Source organism: Pseudophryne corroboree, chromosome 4, assembly GCF_028390025.1.
Source record: "Pseudophryne corroboree isolate aPseCor3 chromosome 4, aPseCor3.hap2, whole genome shotgun sequence".
NCBI lineage: Eukaryota > Metazoa > Chordata > Amphibia > Anura > Myobatrachidae > Pseudophryne > Pseudophryne corroboree.
Window position 1 is genome coordinate 358,340,112 of NC_086447.1, and position 20,668 is coordinate 358,360,779.

Genomic DNA, 20,668 nt, shown 5'->3' on the forward strand with positions numbered 1-20,668 from the left:
CAACTGTGTAGGAATAGAACCTGTGGCGAGCAAAGCGAGCCACCGGGCCAAATTCGTGGTGAGCGCAGCAAGCCAGCGAGGGTTCTCACTGTTGGAATTCTGGCAGAAGAGATGTCGCTGTCAGTATAGTAACAGTCAGCATCCTGTCTGTCGCAAAGGGGTCCTGGCTGCCGCAATGTGTAAAATGGGGTCCTGGCTGCCACAATGTATAAAAAGGGGGCCTGGCTGCCGCAATGTGTAAAGAGGGGTCCTGGCTGCCGCAATGTGTAAAATGGGGTCCTGGCTGCCACAATGTATAAAAAGGGGGCCTAGCTGCCACAATGTATAAAAAGGGGTCCTGGCTGCCGCAATGTGTAAAATGGGGGCCTGGCTGCCACAATGTATAAAAAGGGGGTCTGGCTGCCGCAATGTGTAAAGAGGGGTCCTGGCTGCCGCAATGTGTAAAAAGGGGGACTGGCTGCCGCAATGTGTAAAGAGGGGTCCTGGTTGCCGCAATGTGTAAAAAGGGGGACTGGCTGCCACAATGTATAAAAAGGGGGTCTGGCTGCCGCAATGTGTAAAAAGGGGGACTGGCTGCCACAATGTATAAAAAGGGGGTCTGGCTGCCGCAATGTGTAAAAACGGGGTCTGGCTGCCGCAATGTGTAAAGAGGGGTCCTGGCTGCCGCAATGTGTAAAAAGGGGGACTGGCTGCCACAATGTATAAAAAGGGGGTCTGGCTGCCGCAATGTGTAAAAAGGGGGTCTGGCTGCCGCAATGTGTAAAGAGGGGGCCTGGCTGCCGCAATGTGTAAAGAGGGGGACTGGCTGCCGTAATGTGTAAGAAGGGGGGGTCCTGGCTGCCGCAATGTGTAAAATGGGGTCCTGGCTGCCGCAATGTGTAAAATGGGGTCCTGGCTGCCGCAATGTGTAAAAAGGGGGACTGGCTGCCACAATGTATAAAAAGGGGTCTGGCTGCCGCAATGTGTAAAAAGGGTGCCTGGCTGCCGCAATGTGTAAAGAGGGGGCCTGGCTGCCGCAATGTGTAAAGAGGGGGACTGCTGCCGTAATGTGTAAAAAGGGGGACGCTGTCTGCTGTAATGTATAAAAGGGGCTCTACCTGGTGTAGTGGCGCTACTGTGCAGCGCAATTTGAATAATGTAGACTACTGTGCACCGTAGTATGAATTGCTGTTATTTTGTGGCCACGCCCCATCCCCGTGAAGCCACGCCCCGTGAAGCCACTGCGAATGGGAAATATATTATACGCAAGACAATAAGGCCTCTTGTTATGCCTGCATTCATTATGAAAGGATTATTCATAGGTTCGATACAGTACCTGATAACATACCTCCCCACTTTAGAAAGTTGGGAGGAGGAACAAAGACCCAAAATCAGGGGGCATGACCTACCAGGTAGGGGGCGTGGCCTAACAGAGGGTGCCACGATTGTGGGCCATACCCCCATTTTTGCCAGTGAGGGCATGCCCAGCACTTGTGAGCCTCTGGCATGCCCCCTGTCTCTTTCTTCCAGTGAACAGGCACTGTGCGCATGCACAGAGCATCTATTCACCGCTGCTTTGCTAAGCAGAGCAGCGAGTGAAAAGGGGTCTCCCCCCCACCGCGGGACACTGCGACCCACAGGTGGGACAGTAGGACAGTTCCAATAAAACAGGGACTGTCCTGCCAAAATTGGAACAGTTGGGAGGTATGCCTGATACTCCCCTTTTTAGATTTTTAGACATGGGCCCACATTGCACACGCTGCACCCATTTTTTCAATACTCATTTCTCTGGAGTCCCCCGTCAGCGACAGGTGCTCTCCACAAATCACAGGGAAAATGGTGTGGTGGCCATTTTCCTGGTGTTTTGCCCATGTGCAGCAAGGAAATCTCTGGAAAAATGGCTACTGCACCATTTTCCCAGAGTTCTGCACATGCACTATAGTGTCTGTGCCCCTAGGGGTCAGACTTTACTGTGCTGCCGGCTAGAGAGGAGGGGGCCCGGGTGGAGGAGGCTGCACACGTACTTCCTCCTCTGTTAATACACCCATGCTCTGGACAATAAATCCTGTGGGAGATAGAGTGTAGTTCTAATAATTGTATCAAAATTAATAGAAGGAAGGGTGCTACAAAATAATTGGTATATGAAAACGTCATGCCACGGCCTTAAATGTATTAGTCAAAAAATAACAATACCTGGGCTAGTTTGGAAAATGCGTGTGCCGTTGTCCATAGACATCACAGATGTGTAGACAGGTTTATTTGTAGCCATAACTGGCAGACCACTTGTAGATGTCACCTGTGGCATCATCACATCTGCAGCAATTTGTTGTACAGTAGGTGCTGGATTTACAAATAAACATAACAATAGTCATAATTTGTTCTCTTCTAATTAATTGCTAATTAAGATTTAAGTAAAGCAATACTAATATATTTACAAAAAAGTCTGCATATTGGGGAGTTCAATCATATACCTACAGTAATGTGGTACTTCTATGTCTATCCTGCTCTTTGTTAACTTTCTGAAGCTAAACAATTAATCTGCATTTTCCCCACATGGCAGGGCCGTAACTAGGTGTGTGCGGAGGGGGCACCGCTCATAGCGCTATTGGCGGCACTTGTTAATTATCTGTTTTAATTACTTTCACTTGCAGCTTCCCCCTTTTTGAAGCCCATCATCTCCTGACCACCATGTCTCCTACCCTGACCCCTGACCCCTTCTGTCGCTAACACCTATACAACATTCATGTACTCAACATGAGATTTCTTTGTTAGTCAGTCACACTGTCCTTTATTACATTTCAAGATGCTGAGATACCAGGGATTAGAACCCATTGACTGTGGCATTGCAGTCAGACAATCTATTCTATCTGCCCTTGCATAGAAAGGTAGATAATTCTAAGCTAGAGAATTCTTACTATTTGAAGCTTACCTTTTGAAGCCTACTTGGTGAAAAAATGATCAGCATTGCGGCTGAGCAGATCTATGTAGTAAGTGGCTGCAAGAGATTGGATGTGTGGCTGCACACTACATAGATCTGCTCAACTGCAATGCTGATTATTATTATTTTTTTCCAGAAGCTTCATATAATGTTCATAGTTTTTTTTATAGGATCAAATAGCTCAATGAGTAGGGTGTTTGATTAGAATTTAACAGGTTATAAATTTGAATCCTGGGTATGGCAGTATATTAGAATGTGGTATTTAATAGAGGGTATTATTTGTAACTGAATAAAAATGAGCTCTGAAGTTAAGTGCATGAATGTGGTATAAAGATGATTTGTGTCCAAATCCATTTTCTTGCAGTTTTCTATATTATATTATTATTATTATTATTATTATTATTATTATTATTATCCTTTATTTATAAGGTGCCACAAGGGTTCTGCATCGCCCAATTACAGAGTACATAAACAAATAATCAAAACAGGAAAACAGCAATTTACAGATGAAAACAATATATTACAAGTACAGGGTAAATAAACATATCTGCATCAGCAGATTACACTGAAATAAGTATCAGGTGGCAGAAGACTGCTGGATTTGGTGCAGTTGAAGATTATTAAAGTAAGAAAGGATAAGCACATGAGGGAAGAGAGCCCTGCTCGTGAGAGCTTACATTCTAAAGGGGAGGGGTAGACAGACAGGGGTGACACAGACGGGGTACATAGAGGGCGTAGAACAGAGGGTTAGGATGAGATTTGGCTGGGTTTGGTGAAGAAGTGGGTCTTGAGAGCCCATTTGAAGTTTTGTAGAGAGGTGGAGAGTCTGAGGGGGAGAGGTAGGGAATTCCAGAGAAATGGAGCAGCACGTGAAAAATCTTGGAGGTAGGAGTGGGAGGAAGGAATCAGTAGGCAGGAGAGTCGGCGTGCATTAGCAGAGCGAAGAGGACGGGTGGGAGAGTAAAGGGAGATAAGGTCAGAGATGTAAATGGGAGAGGAGTGGGTGAGGGCTTTGTAAGTGAGTGTGAGAAGCTTGTAATGGATTCTGAAAGGGAAGGGGAGCCAGTGAAGGTCTTGTAAGAGAGGAGAGGTGGACGTAGTGCGTTTGGTGAGGAAATCCATGTTTATATATGTATGTATGTATAATGTGGGAAGGGGCATCATGGCATGGGCTTTTTCTGGGATCAATCTTGGCATGCCCCTTCCCCACGAGGCATGTGCCTTATGTCCCTATTGGAAAAATTGGGGGGGGGGAGGGCGCCAATTCTCTCACTGTCACAGGGCACCAAAAGTCTAGTTACGGCTCTGCCACATGGTAAACCTGCAGATTATGCTCATTGTGTCTAATTCAGGTTTGTTAGCAAAGCCATAAGCACACAACTGGGCAAAAATATGTGCACTGCAGGTGGGACCGATGTAACATGTGCAGAGAGTGTTAGATTTGGGTGGGTTATATTGTTTCTATGCAGTGTAAACACTGGCTGCTTTTGCATGTAGCCCACAAATGTTAGCTTTATTCTTACACTGCATTTTTACATCTGCCCCACCTGCAGTGCAGCATGGTTTTTCCCAGTTGTGTGCTTTTTTGCTTTGCTTACAAACCTTAATCAGGCCCACTAACCCATAGATTCCGCATAAAGGGGCTAATTCAGATGTGGTTAAAGTAGCTATCGCTGCTGCTTTCATGGTAGTAGCAGCGATAGCTCTGTATGTTAATGCAACAGGAGGCGTCTATTACAGTAATGATCCGATCCGCCCGTCGCAGAGGCCAGGAAATCTTCACCTAACAATGGAGATCCCGGGCCTCTTCCCTCCCACTGAACAGAGTCGACATGCCTCCATTTTCACAAACAGCGGGTATTGCCACCCTGTCCTGTCCCCAAAATGGCATCAGACTGTCAATCACGGTTTACTTCCTACATTGCAGGACTCGTTCATGCATATCCACGCGCCAAACACAAAATATCTGTACTTTGTGCATCAGGAAGCAGATCCGATGGGATCTAAATGAGTGACAAAGTGCTGGAATCTATGGGTTTCTCCACACGTTAAACCCCAAAAGATGCACTTAAGCTGCGAGGAGACATTTTTATTAAGTGCAGGGATGCAGGACCTAATTCAATAAGTCTAGGTTGACAATTAGCCGCTGGATAATACCCATGGCAAATTGAAACTGCCCCTTAGTGTACAGGTGGATTAACACACAGGGAAGCTCCAGTAATATCACAGTACTTATGGACATCCTAAACATGGGGAAGTGGCGACAGCTGTCTCTAAGGGGAACTGTAGATTTTCCCATAGCAACCAATCAGATTCTATCATTTTCTAGGATGCAATAGAGAAATGATATCTAGAATCTGATTGGTTGCTATGGGCAGCACCACCATTTTTCATTTTTAGAATCTTTAGTAAATCTTACCCTTAGACTGAGGTAGAAAATGTACTTTTTAACACAGGTGCAGTAGAAGAATGTCTATTAATTACTGTACAATGCATTTTGCCTCCATGGTTCATATCTAAAAATCTTAGCATTTTGTATTTCATTTTCTATTTTATTTAAATAGTTATATAACCATTTCTTACCTCCTGTGGATAAAGTAGGAAGCATACTTCTTGGAGATGGTGATGCCATATTGGACACTGGGCTAACTGTACTTATGCTGCTCAATAATGCAACAGATAGGGAAGTATTTGGGGTACTTAAGGTTGTTCTGGCTGCTGATATAGCAGTGCTTGGGTCTGTTACTCTAGCTGTTTGGTTGGTGGTAACTACACTCATCACAGATGCCTTACTGACAATAGTTATTCCAGGTACTGATGTGGGGTTTGTTGAATTAACAGATCCATTTCCAGATGTTGTAAGAGGAGTGCTCATATTAGAGGTGGTCTCCGATTGTGTTGTAATTGTGCTGATCCGGATATTGCTTGTTGGTATATCAGTTGTCCTAAGAGTGATAGTTACTGTAGGGCCAATAGTGGCATTAGAGACTTTCCCAGACAAAAGGGCGGTGGAAGGTGTTGTACTTATTGTTGTTGGAATTGTTGTTATTATTGTATTCACAACAAATGTTGTAATGTTTCTTGCAGTGCTTGGAACAATTTCTGATGTTGCTACTGTGTAGCTAGGAACTGATGTTACTGTGTAGCTAGGAACTGATGGTACTGTGTAGCTAGGAACTGATGGTACTGTGTAGCTAGGAACTGATATTGTAGTTCTGCTAGTGGTACTTGCATTGACAAAAGGTAAAAGACTGCTGATAGGCGTGGGACCTATTATGGAAGTTGTTTGTAATTTTGTGGATTCATTAGTGGCAGGTGTTGCAGAATTAAGGCTTGCTGCTGGCAGTACAGTTGCAATGGTTACATTTACAGCAGTTGCTTTAAGGTTAATGATAGCAGATGATGTTGATATATTGATGGTGGGTGCTGTCAGTGCCGATGTTTGCTTTGTGATGGTTGTGTTGTTTGCATATTGTGTAGAACTGCTACTCAATGTTGACACTTCAGTTGTCCTTGTTGTTACAAAGTTACTTGAGATTTTGGAATCCATCCCATAAGTTGAAATAGTGTTGAGGGGTGTTGTCACTGCAGTTGCTTGCTTTAAGGTGATTGTGCTGGCTGCTATATTTGTAGGACTACTGGAATAGTTTCCCACTGTATTTGCATTATAAAAAGATGTAGTGAGTGTTCCATTAGAGATAGTGGAGAATACTGTCACTATAGTTTCTGGCATTTTGGTAGTTGCATTGGTTGTGGGACTACTGGTGATATAAGAAGTTGTTGCAGCTGTTTTCACTACAGTTGCATTTAAGTTGGTGATAGCATTTATCCCAGGTGTAACATTGCTGGTGGCATTAGAAATGACTCCTGATGTTGAGATAATAGGGCCTGTTGATGCTCCAGTCAGTCTGAGTTTAGTGGCTTCACTGACAAGAGACACTGTTGAGTTACTTAGACTGCTTGAGGCTGTGCCACTTCTTGATGTTAAGCTGCTCAGCACTGGCAATCCAGTTGTTGAAATTGCTGTTGTAACATTATTATAACCAACACCTGATGTTAATGTTGTACTTGACAGTGCTGCCTCCTTACTTGGTTGCATTGTGACAGTTGCATTGGTTATAGACCTATAGGAGGAAGAATAATTTGTGGTAGGTGTTACTGTAACAATGCTGACTGTTGGCACTACAGGCATTGTGGTTCCATTGATCATAGATAGAACTCCGCTGGTGGTGTTAGAAGCTGTGCTAAGAACAGATATAGATAGCCTTGATGTTGATACATCAGTTGGCCTACTAGTGGATGTTGCACTGATTAAAGAAATCTGGCTGCTGTTTTTAGACGTTACTTCAAATGTTGCTGTGGTCGTGTTTTGTGTAATTAGAGGTGCACTGGATTTGCTAACATCAGAGGTTATATTAAAGGAAACCGCTGATGATACAGAGCTGAATTTAGTTACTGTGCTGCTTAAGGGAGTGTTTACAGTCTGAGAACTCATCAGTGCAGAGGGAGTGGATGAGTTTGGTTGGATAATGATTGTACTGCGTGTTAAAGCTGTAAAAATGCTGAATAGTGTTGAAGCTTTACTGGTTATACTTGTGGATGTTATTGCTGCTCTAGTAGTAGCTGTTGTTGTTGTGGTTGCTTCTGCTGTTGGTGTTATTGTTGTTGCTTTTGTTGTTATTGTTGTTGCTGTTATTGTTGCAGGTGTTGCTTCTGCTGTTGGTGTTATTGTTGCTTTTGTTGTTGTTGTTGTTGTTATTGTTGTTGTTGTTGCCTTTGTTGTTTCTGTTATTGTTGCTGTTGTTGTTGCTTCTGCTGTTGGTGTTATTGTTGTTGTTGCTTTTGTTGTTGCTTTTATAGTTGTTGCTGTTGTTGTTGAAGATGCAACTGAAAATAAATAAATAAATACATAAAATAATAAATTTTAAATAATAATTTTATAATGACATATAAATGACACCATTGTGGCCTCACCACCCACTGTGCAATGCCGTGATATTTGCGCCTTTGTGCAACGAGGTTGGGGCCACAATGACTTGATTCACTGCAAATTGTGAACTAAGCTCCCACACCATCCAGTTCAATGGGGAACAATGATCCAAGAGACTGACCTGCTCTACAAAGATCTCTCAGAAATTAGATCTTTCCAAACTTTGGGTGTTTCCCTGACATTCTGGACATGTACGTAAGTACAATATGTAGAGTAGGATATTCAAATGTGGAGTTTTCAGAGTTTTATCATCACCACAATCCAGTCTATCTTCTTGTATTCCCAATAATACAGGTGTGCATGATAATGTACCCTTTAAAAGTAAACTAGAGGTACAGTGCTCATGAGCAGAAATTGTTTTGTTGAGAAGAACTCAATGGGATAAATAAACTGGTGATGCAATTGGTTTGTTAACAGTCAGAATATCAAAAAGCATTATGTAGACCACAGAAAGCAAAGAAGCCAGAATGTCGCAAGTGCGAAATGCTATTTACAGCATTTTACACCTGCTGTAAAACAGGATTAATTACCATCATGTTTAGTTGTACTGTTGGTGCAAGTAAAATGCTATAAGTAGCTTGCTTGATGACATTCTGATTGCCGAAAACCCATCTATAATAACCACCAGGGAAAATGCGTGCACAAAACTGAGAATAACTGTTAATGAACTGTAAACTACATTACCAGGCTCAGAGATGCCAGAAAAGTCACCTACATGTGTAACCAAATTGAACACATATCTGGATCCTTGCCAAATGGATATGCAGTCATGTAGTCGACATTCACAATGTGGACACCAGAATGTCGACAGGATTTGAATGTTATTCAAAAGGAAAAGCATCACACCAGGAGCTAATTAATCAACAAGACCTCCCTTTTACAGGCATTAGGTATTAGATAGCAATATATATCATATATTATGCCTAATCTGGGGTGCAACTCAAAAACACATACAGATGGGTCCTCCGTTATCTTGGTTGGCTGAGGCGTTAGTCGTGATTGGGCATACGCAGTGTGCTTAGTCATAGGGAGGAGTGCCTAGTAGAGAGGCGCACAGAGCGTTTGGCATTACCTTTAAGTGTAATACCTGCAATCATCCACCAGATGTTGCTTTTTAAAATCGCCATTGCGCGTGTGGTCTCCATTAAAATACAATACCGAACTACATAGTAAGAACTACTTTACTTGTGCGTCTCATTATGCTACAATATGCTATAGTATGTCATACAGTATATTACAGTGTACAGACGGAAATACAGTAATACAGTATATACAGACACAAACGAACATGATAAAGCCACAGTATAGTCCATTGAAGTTAGGAATGTGAGAATCCAAGTCCCGCAGACAAATCAACAAATAAAACCGTATACAGACGCAAACAAATGGGTTACAGGTACAGTGTGGTCTATTGATGTTAGGGATATGCTAGCATCCAAATCCCATACCCATTACGGAATAATCAAAATCAATGGGCTTATGCATCTGTCATTTATCGACGTGGTCAAGTGTGCCACTTCCCATGCTTAGAGTCCTGGGTTCGATTCCCAGAGTGTGAATTCATGTTAATTTCTCTAACGTCCTAAGTGGATGCTGGGGACTCCGTCAGGACCATGGGGTTTAGCGGCTCCGCAGGAGACAGGGCACAATAATAAAAGCTTTAGGATCAGGTGGTGTGCACTGGCTCCTCCCCCTATGACCCTCCTCCAAGCCTCAGTTAGATTTTTGTGCCCGGCCGAGAAGGGTGCAATCTAGGTGGCTCTCCTGAGCTGCTTAGAATAAAAGTTTAAGTTAGGTTTTTTATTTTCAGTGAGTCCTGCTGGCAACAGGCTCACTGCTACGAGGGACTTAGGGGAGAGAAGTAAACTCACCTGCGTGCAGGATGGATTTGCTTCTTAGGCTACTGGACACCATTAGCTCCAGAGGGAGTCGGAACACAGGTCTCACCCTGTGGTTCGTCCCGGAGCCGTGCCGCCGACCCCCCTTGCAGATGCCGAAGTTGAAGAGGTCCAGAGGTCCAGAAACAGGCGGCAGAAGACTTTCAGTCTTCATAAGGTAGCGCACAGCACTGCAGCTGTGCGCCATTGTTGTCAGCACACTTCATACCAGCGGTCACTGAGGGTGCAGGGCGCTGGGGGGGGCGCCCTGGGCAGCAATGTATTATACCTTTTTTATGGCTAAAATACATCACATATAGCCCTTGAGGCTATATGGATGTATTTAACCCCTGCCAGATCTCACAAACTCCGAGAGAAGAGCCCGCCGTTTTAGGGGGCGGGGCCTATTCTCCTCAGCACACGGTGCCATTTTCCTGCTCAGCTCTGCTGTGAGGAAGGCTCCCAGGCTCTCCCCTGCACTGCACTACAGAAACAGGGTTAAAACAGAGAGGGGGGGCACTTATTTGGCGATATGATTACATATGTGAAAATGCTATAAGGGAAAACACTTGTATAAGGGGTTGTCCCTGTATAATTATAGCGTTTTTGGTGTGTGCTGGCAAACTCTCCCTCTGTCTCCCCAAAGGGCTAGTGGGGTCCTGTCCTCTATCAGAGCATTCCCTGTGTGTGTGCTGTGTGTCGGTACGTGTGTGTCGACATGTAGGAGGACGATGTTGGTGAGGAGGCGGAGCAAATTGCCTGTATTGGTGATGTCACTCTCTAGGGAGTCGACACCGGAATGGATGGCTTATTTAGGAATTACGTGATAATGTCAACACGATGCAAGGTCGGTTGACGACATGAGACGGCCGGCAAACAAATTAGTACCTGTCCAGGCGTCTCAGACACCGTCAGGGGCTTGTAAAAACGCCCATTTACCTCAGTTGGTCGACACAGACACGGACACTGACTTCAGTGTCGACGGTGAAGAAACAAACGTATTTTCCTTTAGGGCCACACGTTACATGTTAAGGGCAATGAAGGAGGTGTTACATATTTCTGATACTACAAGTACCACAAATAAGGGTATTATGTAGGGTGGGAATAATCTACTTGTAGTTTTTCCTGAATCAGATAAATTAAAGTGTGTGATGATACGTGGGTTTCCTCCGATAGAAAATTATTGGAGGTATACCCTTTCCCGCCAGAAGTGAGGGCGAGTTGGGAAACACACCTTAGGGTGGATAAGGCGCTCACACGCTTATAAAAACAAGTGGCGTTACCATCTCCAGATACGGCCGCCCTCAAAGAGCCAGCTGATAGGAAGCTGAAAAATATCCTAAAAAGTATATACACACATACTGGTGTTATACTACGACCAGCAATCGCCTCAGCCTGGATGTGCAGCGCTGGGGGGGCTTGGTCGGATTTCCTGACTGAAAATATTGATACCCTTGACAGGAACAATATTTTATTGACTATAGAGCATTTTAAGGATGCATTTCTATATATGCGAGATGCGCAGAGGGATATTTGCATTCTGGCATCAAGAGTAGATGTGATGTCCATATCTGCCAGACGATGTTTATAGACACGACAGTGGTCAGGTGATGCAGATTCCAGACGGCACATGGAAGTATTGCCGTATAAAGGGGCGGTCCATCGGACCTGGTGGCCATGGCAACAGCTGGAAAATCCACTTTTGTTACCCCAAGTCACATCTCAGCAGAAAAGGACACAGTCTTTTCAGTCTCAGTCCTTTCGTACCCATAAAGGCAGGCGGGCAAAAGGCCAGTCATATCTGCCCAGGGTTAGAGGAAAGGGAAGAAGACTGCAGCAGGCAGCCCATTCCCAGGAACAGAAGTCCTCCACAGCTTCTGCCAAGTCCGCAGCATGACGCTGGGGCCATACAAGCGGACTCAGGTGCGGTGGGGGGTCATCTCAAGAGTTTCAGCACGCAGTGGGCTCACTCGCAAGTGGACTCCTGGATCCTACACGTAGTATCCCAGGTGTACATTGGAAATTCGAGACGTCTTCCCCTCACAAGTTCCTGAAGTCTGCTTTACCAACGTCTTCCTCCGACAGGGAGGCAGTATTGGAAAAAAATTCACAGGCTGTATTCCCAGCAGGTGATAATCAAAGTACCCCTCCTACAACAAGGGAAGGGGTATTATTCCACACTATATTGTGGTACTGAAGCCAAACGGCTCGGTGAGATATAAAAGATTTGAACAATTACATACAAGGGTTCAAATCAAGATGGAGTCACTCAGAGCAGTGATAGCGAACCAGGACGATATGGTGTCACTGGATATCAGGGACGCTTACCTACATGTCCAAATTTTGCCCTTCTCACCAAGGGGATCTCAGGTTCGTGGTACAGAACTGTCACTATCAGTTCAGACGCTGCCGTTTGGATTGTCCACGGCACCCCGGGTCTTTACCATGGTAATGGCCGAAATGATGATTCTTCCTAAAAGAAATATGGACGCTTTCCTGATAAGGGCAAGGTCCAGAGAACAGTTGGCGGTCGGAGTAGCACTATCTCAAGTAGTTCTACGACAGCACGAGTGGATTCTAAATATTCCAAAATCGCAGCTTTTTCCGACGACACGTCTAATGTTCCTAGGAATGATTCTGGACACAGTCCAGAAAAGGATGTTTTCTCCCGGAGAAGAAGACCAGGGAGTTATCCGAGCTAGTCAGGAACCTCCTAAAACCAGGAAAAGTATCAGTGCATCATTGCACAAGGGTCCTGTGAAAAATGGTGGTTTCTTACAAAGCGATCCCATTCGGTAGATTTCACGCAAGAACCTTTCAGTGGAATCTGCTGGGAAAATGGTCCGGATCGCATCTTCAGATGCATCAGCGGATAACCCTGTCTCCAAGGACAAGGGTGTTTTCTTCTGCGGTGGCTGCAGAGTGCTCATCTATGAAAGGGCCGCAGATTCGACATTCAGGACTGGGTCCTGGTGACCACGGATGCCAGCCTGAGTGGCTGGGGAGCAGTCACACAAGGAAAAAATTTCCAGGGAGTGTGATCAAGTCTGGAGACTTCTCTCCACATAAATATACTGGAGCTAAGGGCAATTTACAAGGCTCTAAGCTTAGCAAGACCTCTGCTTCAAGGTCAGCCGGTATTGATCCAGTGGGACAACATCACGGCAGTCGCCCACGTAAACAGACAGGGCGGCACATGAAGCAGGAGGGAAATGGCAGAAACTGCAAGGATTCTTCGCTGGGCGAAAAATCATGTGATAACACTCTCAGCAGTGTTAATTCCGGGAGTGGAAAACTGGGAAGCAAACTTCCTCAGCAGGCATAACCTCCACCCGGGAGAGTGGGGACTTCAGCGGGAAGTCTTCCACATGATTGTAAACCATTGGGAAAAACCAAAGGTGGACATGATGGCGTCCCGCCTGAACAAAAAACTAGACAAATATTGCGCCAGGTCAAGGGACCCTCAGGCAATAGCGGTGGACGCTCTGGTAACACTGTGGGTGTACCAGTCAGGGTATGTGTTCCCTCCTATGCATCTCATACCAAAAGTACTGAGAATCATAAGAAGGAGATGAGTAAGAACGATACTCGTGGTTCCGGATGGGTCAAGAAGGACTTGGTACCCGGAACTTCAAGAGATGCTCACGGAAGAACCGTGGCCTCTACCTTTAAGAAAGGACCTGCTCCAGCAGGGGCCTTGTCTGTTCCAAGACTTACCGCGGCTGCGTTTGACGGCATGGCAGTTGAACGCCGGATCCTGAAAGGGCATTCCAGATGAAGTCATCCCTACCCTGGTCGAAGCCAGGAAAGATGTAACCGCAAAACATTTTCACCGCATTTGGCGAAAATATGTTGCGTGGTGTGAGGCCAAGAAGGTCCCTACAGAGGAATTCCAACTGGGTCGTTTCCTACATTTCCTGAAAACAGGACTGTCTATGGGCCTAAAATTAGGGTCCATTAAGGTTCAAATTTCGACCCTGTCAAATTTCTTCCAGAAAGAACTGGCTTCAGTGCCTGAAGTTCAGACGTTTGTAAAAGGGGTACTGCATATACAGCCTCCTTTTGTGCCCCCAGTGGCACCTTGGGATCTCAATGTTGTTTTGAGTTTCCTAAAGTCACATTGGTTTGATCCACTCACCACTGTGGAATTAAAATATTTCACATGGAAGGTGAAGATTCTATTAGCCCTGGCTTCAGCCAGGCGTGTGTCAGAATGGGCGGCTTTATCATTTAAAAGCCCTTACTTAATTTTTCATTCTGACAGGGCAGAATTGAGGACTCGTCCTCAATTTCTCCTTAAGGTGTTTTCTGTTTTTCACATGAACCAACCTATTGTGGTACCTGCGGCTACTAGGGACTTGGAGGACTCCAAGTTACTTGACGTTATCAGGGCCCTGAAAATATATGTTTCCAGGACGACTGGAGTCAGAAAATCTGACTCGCTGTTTAGCCTGTATGCACCCAACAAGATGGGTGTTCCTGCTTCTAAGCAGACGATTGCTCGCTGGATTTGTAGTACAATTCAGCTTGCACATTCTGTGGCAGGCTTGCCACAGCCAAAATCAGTAAAAGCCCATTCCACAAGGAAGTGGGCTCATCTTGGGCGGCTGCCCGAGGGGTCTCGGCTTTACAACTTTGCCGAGCTGCTACTTGGTCAGGGGCACACCCTGACTGAGGAGGACCTGGAGTTCTCTCATTCGGTGCTGCAGAGTCATCCGCACTCTCCCGCCCGTTTGGGAGCTTTGGTATAATCCCCATGGTCCTGACGGAGTCCCCAGCATCCACTTAGGACGTTAGAGAAAATAAGAATTTACTTACCGATAATTCTATTTCTCGTAGTCCGTAGTGGATGCTGGGCGCCCATCCCAAGTGCGGATTGTCTGCAATACTTGTACATAGTTATTGTTACAAAAATCGGGTTATTCTTGTTGTGAGCCATCTTTTCAGAGGCTCCTTCGTTGTTATCATACTGTTAACTGGGTTCAGATCACAGGTTGTACGGTGTGATTGGTGTGGCTGGTATGAGTCTTACCCGGGATTCAATATCCTTCCTTATTATGCACGCTCGTCCGGGCACAGTATCCTAACTGAGGCTTGGAGGAGGGTCATAGGGGGAGGAGCCAGTGCACACCACCTGATCCTAAAGCTTTTATTATTGTGCCCTGTCTCCTGCGGAGCCGCTAAACCCCATGGTCCTGACGGAGTCCCCAGCATCCACTACGGACTACGAGAAATAGAATTATCGGTAAGTAAATTCTTATTTTTTCCTGACACCTTATTAGTTTTTTCATTTTTTGTATCTATTGTACTGTACTATACTTTCACATTCAATGGAAGTGTGCACACAAGTTTTACATAAAGCAGGGCAAAGCTGCAGGAGAGTCACATTACTCTAGCTAAAATACACAGGGGCGATAGGGATAAGTGAGCTCTATGCACATTACGATACACCGGACTTGATCGCATAGCAAGTTGACAAAATGGCTGCCGCCTGGGACCTCCCGCATCGTGGCAGCCCTCACACATGGAGTGAGCAACGGCACAGATTTTGCAGGCTACTGGGGAAAGCTGAAGGAGCATCTGAATACCCTAGTTAAAATACACAGGGATAAGCGAGCTCTATGCATATTACGATACACCGCTGTGTATTTTAAATAGCAGAATGTGACACTCCTGCAGCTGTGTCTTGATTTATTTAAAAGCTATGTGCACACTTCTATTGAATGTGAAAGTATATTACTATAGATTACAAAAAAAGCTCATGTTCAAATGTACTGTAAGCAGTGATCCCTTCCCATTGGTTTTTGTGTAGGGGACTTGGATGCTCATATTGGACGCTTCAGCAGATAAGAGAATGAATACTGTCTGCATAACATGGTATTTAGCCACCACCTCCCCCCACCCCCATGACACTTCCACCTTCCCCCTGCTCATTTCACAGATAGACAGGGAGGTCAGGTTACAATAAATTGACAACACAGTACTAATGTAGACAGTAAGTAAATGAAGAGCTGATAACAAGTGCTGACACAAGCTCTTGTGTCCCTTCTCATACAGTACAGCACAAATTCTCTAACGTCAATGAACTACAGTATTGCTCGAACACTTACTGTAGTTGTGTCTGCATACACTACTGTATTTTTACATTTATTGATATGTCTACGGGAGTATTTTTTGGTGTAGTTTTCTTCGTAAAGTGATGGGGAATCCCAGTTAGTGTACCATGTCGCTTCGCTTGCCATGCTTCGGGCAAGGTTACCGTTCCCAATAGTAGTCCACATGGATCGTAAAGCATGAAAAAGTCCCAAAAATGAAAGCAAAATGTGAAAAACACATGACGACCTTTTGACCTGTCAACCTAGTACAGGTCAACCTAATGACCATGTCTACCTAGTTACCCTGTCAACCTAACGCATGTCGACCTTTTGTGGTCGACCCAATGACTGTTGAGCTAAGTTGAGTCGACCCAACGACCCATACCCCACAGCGGCATTGAGGTCTCGTAGAATGAGCAATTAATAAAAATAATACCCTAAGTTGGGTTGACCCAATGACCGTATCCCCAGTAGTGTATGCAGACGCAATTACAGTAAGTGTTCGAGCAATACTGTAGTTCATTGACGTTAGAGAATCTGTGCTGTACTGTATGAGAAGGGACACTCCTACAGTACAGCACGCTCATTCCTGTTTTGCATTTTGGTTATGTATTTTATGTTATACTTCTGTTTCTGTTCCCCTTGGCTTTTATGGGGTGTCCGGAGTCCACCCTTAGGGAGGGGGTACTGTTATGAACCACAAGCAGTGGTTCATTCCTGTTTGCTTTCTGTTTATGAATTTTATGTTGTAGTTCTGTTTGCATGCCAGGATTTCTCTTACTGGTTTAGAAGACTCTTGTTGGCTGCCGGTGGGGAGTCTGTGTAACTGCAGCCTGTTTCTATGTGTTAAGCCTTACCTGTCAGATATTTGGTCATTATGTGGTCTCTGTACTGCAGTCTGGCTCTTGTCTGTGTAACCTCACCTGCCAATATTTTGGCCATTACGTTGTGCCTGGCTTCCAACCATCCTGATTGGGGCGTGCTTACCTTATTACCCAGCTAGCTCTGCAGTCCAGAGCTGGTGATAGAAGTTTGTTATGATACCTGCAGGTCCCTGGTTAGTTTCATGTCCAGTATTGCATCTTTGTCCAGGCCCTCTCTGATAGTGGAATCCTGTATTGGTGCTATTATATTCCTTGTGGTATCCAGCTGAAATCCTGTTATGCACACCAGTGCCAGCAGGAATGTACTGGAGTCTGAACGGAGAGGGATGCAAAACAAATGAACTCACAGACAGACTGGGGAATATGACATTACATACACAGAAGGTGATAGGGTAACAAAATAAACACAAAGTGAACAGAGAAGCCCAAAGGCTAAGAAACTGGGTGTCTCCCTAATATTAGGAATGCTCAGATGGAAAGAAGCAAGATGTAGTGATTTAATACGTAGAGAACCCGAAATGCTGTTGCTAAGGGCAACAGCAAAACCCTAAAGGGTTACCAACGGGTGTGGCAGTAAACTCCTTGGTCAGAGATGGAATAATAGACACAAGGAGAGTCTCCACAATCCTAGTCCTCACTTGCAGTGCACTGGTTCAGCTTACTGCCACTAAACTGACACCTGAACACCTTGCACAGTGAGAAAGGATTTTGGCAGGCAAGTCTGAGAATACAGCCGCAAACTTGCTAGGTTCACAGAGTAGCAAAAGAACCCCAGCAGGTTAAACGACTGACTCCAGTCTTACTGCTAGGTCTGGATTGGCTGAGTGTAATACCAAATCCCAAGGCCTATTTGCAGTAAGCAACAAACAAATAAAAAGTTTACACAGTACTAGCTAGCTTTCAGGAACTGACTAACCAACAAAGATTCAGCAGCATCTACCTAACCTGAGAAGAGGGTTTATATAGCAGGTGCTGTCCACGCCCCACTCAGACCTCACAGACTGTAAGCACAAAAACCAGCACCGGATCCCCTGCCGTGCACAGAGCCTGTAACCACTGCACAGCAAAAGACCCGAACCGGAGTATCAGCTACGCTCAGGTTACTCCGCTAGCACTTGTCTCCAGGTTGCCATGATGACGTGGCAGCACAGAGCAGGAGACCCTAACAGTACTCCCCCTCTGACAAGGGGTCAAAGAACCCCTACCACCGGGTTTATCGGGGAACTGCGAGAAGAAAGAGCGTAACAGTCTGGGGGCATGAAGATCACAACTGCGCACCCACGACCGCTCCTCCGGGCCATACCCCTTCCAGTGCACCAAAAATGACAGCCGACCCCGAACCATCTTGGAATCTAGAATCCTTTCAACAACAAACTCCCTCTGGCCACATATCAGAAGAGGGGAAGGTCTTCCACTGGAAGAAGGATTACTAATCGCCCGTTTTAAAAGGGAACAATGAAATGTTTTATTGATACCCAAAGAACGGGGTAGATCTAACTGAAATGCCACCGGATTTATAACCCTAGTGATCTTATAAGGACCGATGAACCGGGGGCCTAACTTATGAGATGGCTGTCTCAACTTCAAATTCTTGGTAGACAACCAGACGAAGTCTCCTAATTTGAAGCTGCAGGGTCTTTTCCGCTTATCAAAAACCCTTTTGGTCACTAATGACACAGACACAAGGGCTTTCTTCACTTTCCTCCAAATACCTCTAAGGACCGAAACCACAGAGGAACCACCAGGCGTGTAGTCCTGGGGGTCAAAAGAATTGGCCTTAGGATGATGCCCATACACACAAAGGAAGGGAGAGATCCCTGTAGCAGAGTGAGCCGCGTTGTTATAGGCAAACTCCGCCATGGACAGATGAGCAACCCAGTCAGTCTGACACTTGGAGACATAACACCTGAGGAACTGCTCCAAGGACTGGTTCACCCTTTCAGTCTGCCCATTAGACTGCGGATGGTAGCCTGACGACAAGCTGACAGAAATCTGGAGATCGGAACAAAATGCCCTCCAGAATTTGGCCACAAACTGGGATCCGCGGTCAGAGACCACATCAAGTGGCAACCCGTGGAGGCGCACAACATGCAGCATAAATAATTCAGACAGGCGTCTGGCCGATGGCAGCCCAACCAATGGAACGAAGTGCGCCATCTTCGAAAACCTGTCAACGACAACCCAGATGGCTGTCATCCCCGAGGATTTGGGCAAGTCCACCACAAAATCCATTGAAATGTGGGTCCATGGCTTAGATGGAATAGAGAGTGGATGTAATGGGCCAACAGGAACCCCTCTAGGAGTCTTATTTCGGGCACAGATGTCACATGCCCGAACCCACTGATCCACATCCCTAGCCACCGAGGGCCACCACACCGCCCTAGATAGCAACTCCCGAGTTCTGGCAATACCCGGGTGACCTGCCGACTTCTTGGCATGGAATTCCAGGAACACTTGCTGTCTTAACCTAGGAGGCACAAACAAAAGAACCTACCAGCAGGTCTGGAGGCGCCTGCTCCTGTGCTCTAAGGACTAATGACAAGAGGTCCTGGGTAATGCCCACTTTAATACATGATGGGGACACAATGGGCAATGGCTCCTCGGTGGTCTCCTGGATTGGAGCAAAACTCTGCGAGAGCGCATCAGCCTTGATGTTTTTTGACCCAGGGCTATATGTTATCAAAAAATTAAAGCGAGCAAAAAACAAAGCCCATCGTGCCTGCCTGGCATTGAGGCGCTTCGCTGACTCTAAATATGCCAAATTCTTATGGTCGGTGAGAATTGAGACCACAAACTTAGCCCCCTCAAGCCAGTGTCTCCACTCCTCGAGTGCATCCTTAATAGCCAACAATTCACAGTTACCCAGGTCATAATTCATCTCGGCAGGCGAAAATTTACGGGAAAAGTAAGCACAGGGATGAAGGCGATTATCAGACACCCCCATCTGAGAGAGCACTGCCCCAATACCCATCTCAGAGGCATCCACCTACACCACAAAAGGACGCTCTGGATCTGGGTGTCGCAGCACCTTGGCCGAGACAAATGCCCTTTTGAGACGGGCAAAAGCCGCTTTGGCCTCACAAGACCAGTGAGCAACATCCGCCCCTTTCTTAGTGAGTGCCACCAAGGGCGTCACTATAGACGAAAATCCAGCGATAAATCGTCTATAAAAATTCGCAAAGCCCAGAAAACGCTGAAGCGCCTTCAAACTAGTGGGCTGCACCCAATCCAGGACTGCCTGTACCTTGGAACCCTCCATTTGGAAACCTTCTGGGGAGATAATATATCCTAGAAATGCGATTTGCTGAACTTCAAATTCGCACTTCTCCAGCTTCGCCCCAAGCCGGTGGTCTCTGAGTTTCTGGAGGACTAAGCGTACATGCTTCCGATGTTCCTCCAGGGAATGGGAGAAGATTAGGATGTCATCTAAGTATACAACTAAGAATCTATCCAAATATTCCCTGAGCACATCGTTCATGAAGTCCTGGAAGACTGCCGGGGCATTACAGAGCCCAAAAGGCATCACCAAATATTCATAATGCCCTGAGTGGGTATTAAAGGCAGTCTTCCATTCATCCCCCTCTCTTATTCGGATTAGATTGTACGCACCGCGTAGGTCAATCTTAAAAAAAATGGTGGCAGTACGAAGCTGGTCAAACAAGACCGAAATGAGAGGCAGTGGGTATGAGTTTTTAATCGTGATACGGTTCAATTCCCTGAAGTCGATGCAGGGTCGCAACGAACCGTCCTTTTTACCCACGAAGAAGAACCCCGACCCAACTGGAGACTGTGAAGGTCTGATAAATCCCTTAGCCAAGTTCTCCTGAATGTACTCTGCCATAGCCTGAGTCTCAGGACGTGACAGGGAGTACAACCTGCTCTTGGGAAGCTTAGCATTCGGCAAC

General features: G+C 45.7%; 1 protein-coding gene across 1 annotated transcript in view; it reads right to left on the reverse strand.

Moving 5' to 3' along the window:
* The window catches only part of LOC134911429 (mucin-2-like), a 115,542-nt gene that overhangs the window by 20,752 nt on the left and 74,122 nt on the right, over positions 1-20,668 (reverse strand). Inside the window, exons 3-4 of the mRNA XM_063919642.1 lie at positions 5,501-7,804; positions 2,173-2,319 (exon numbers count right to left, since the gene is read on the reverse strand). Coding sequence (XP_063775712.1) covers positions 2,173-2,319; positions 5,501-7,804 — 2,451 coding nt within the window. The remainder of the gene's footprint in view (positions 1-2,172; positions 2,320-5,500; positions 7,805-20,668) is intronic.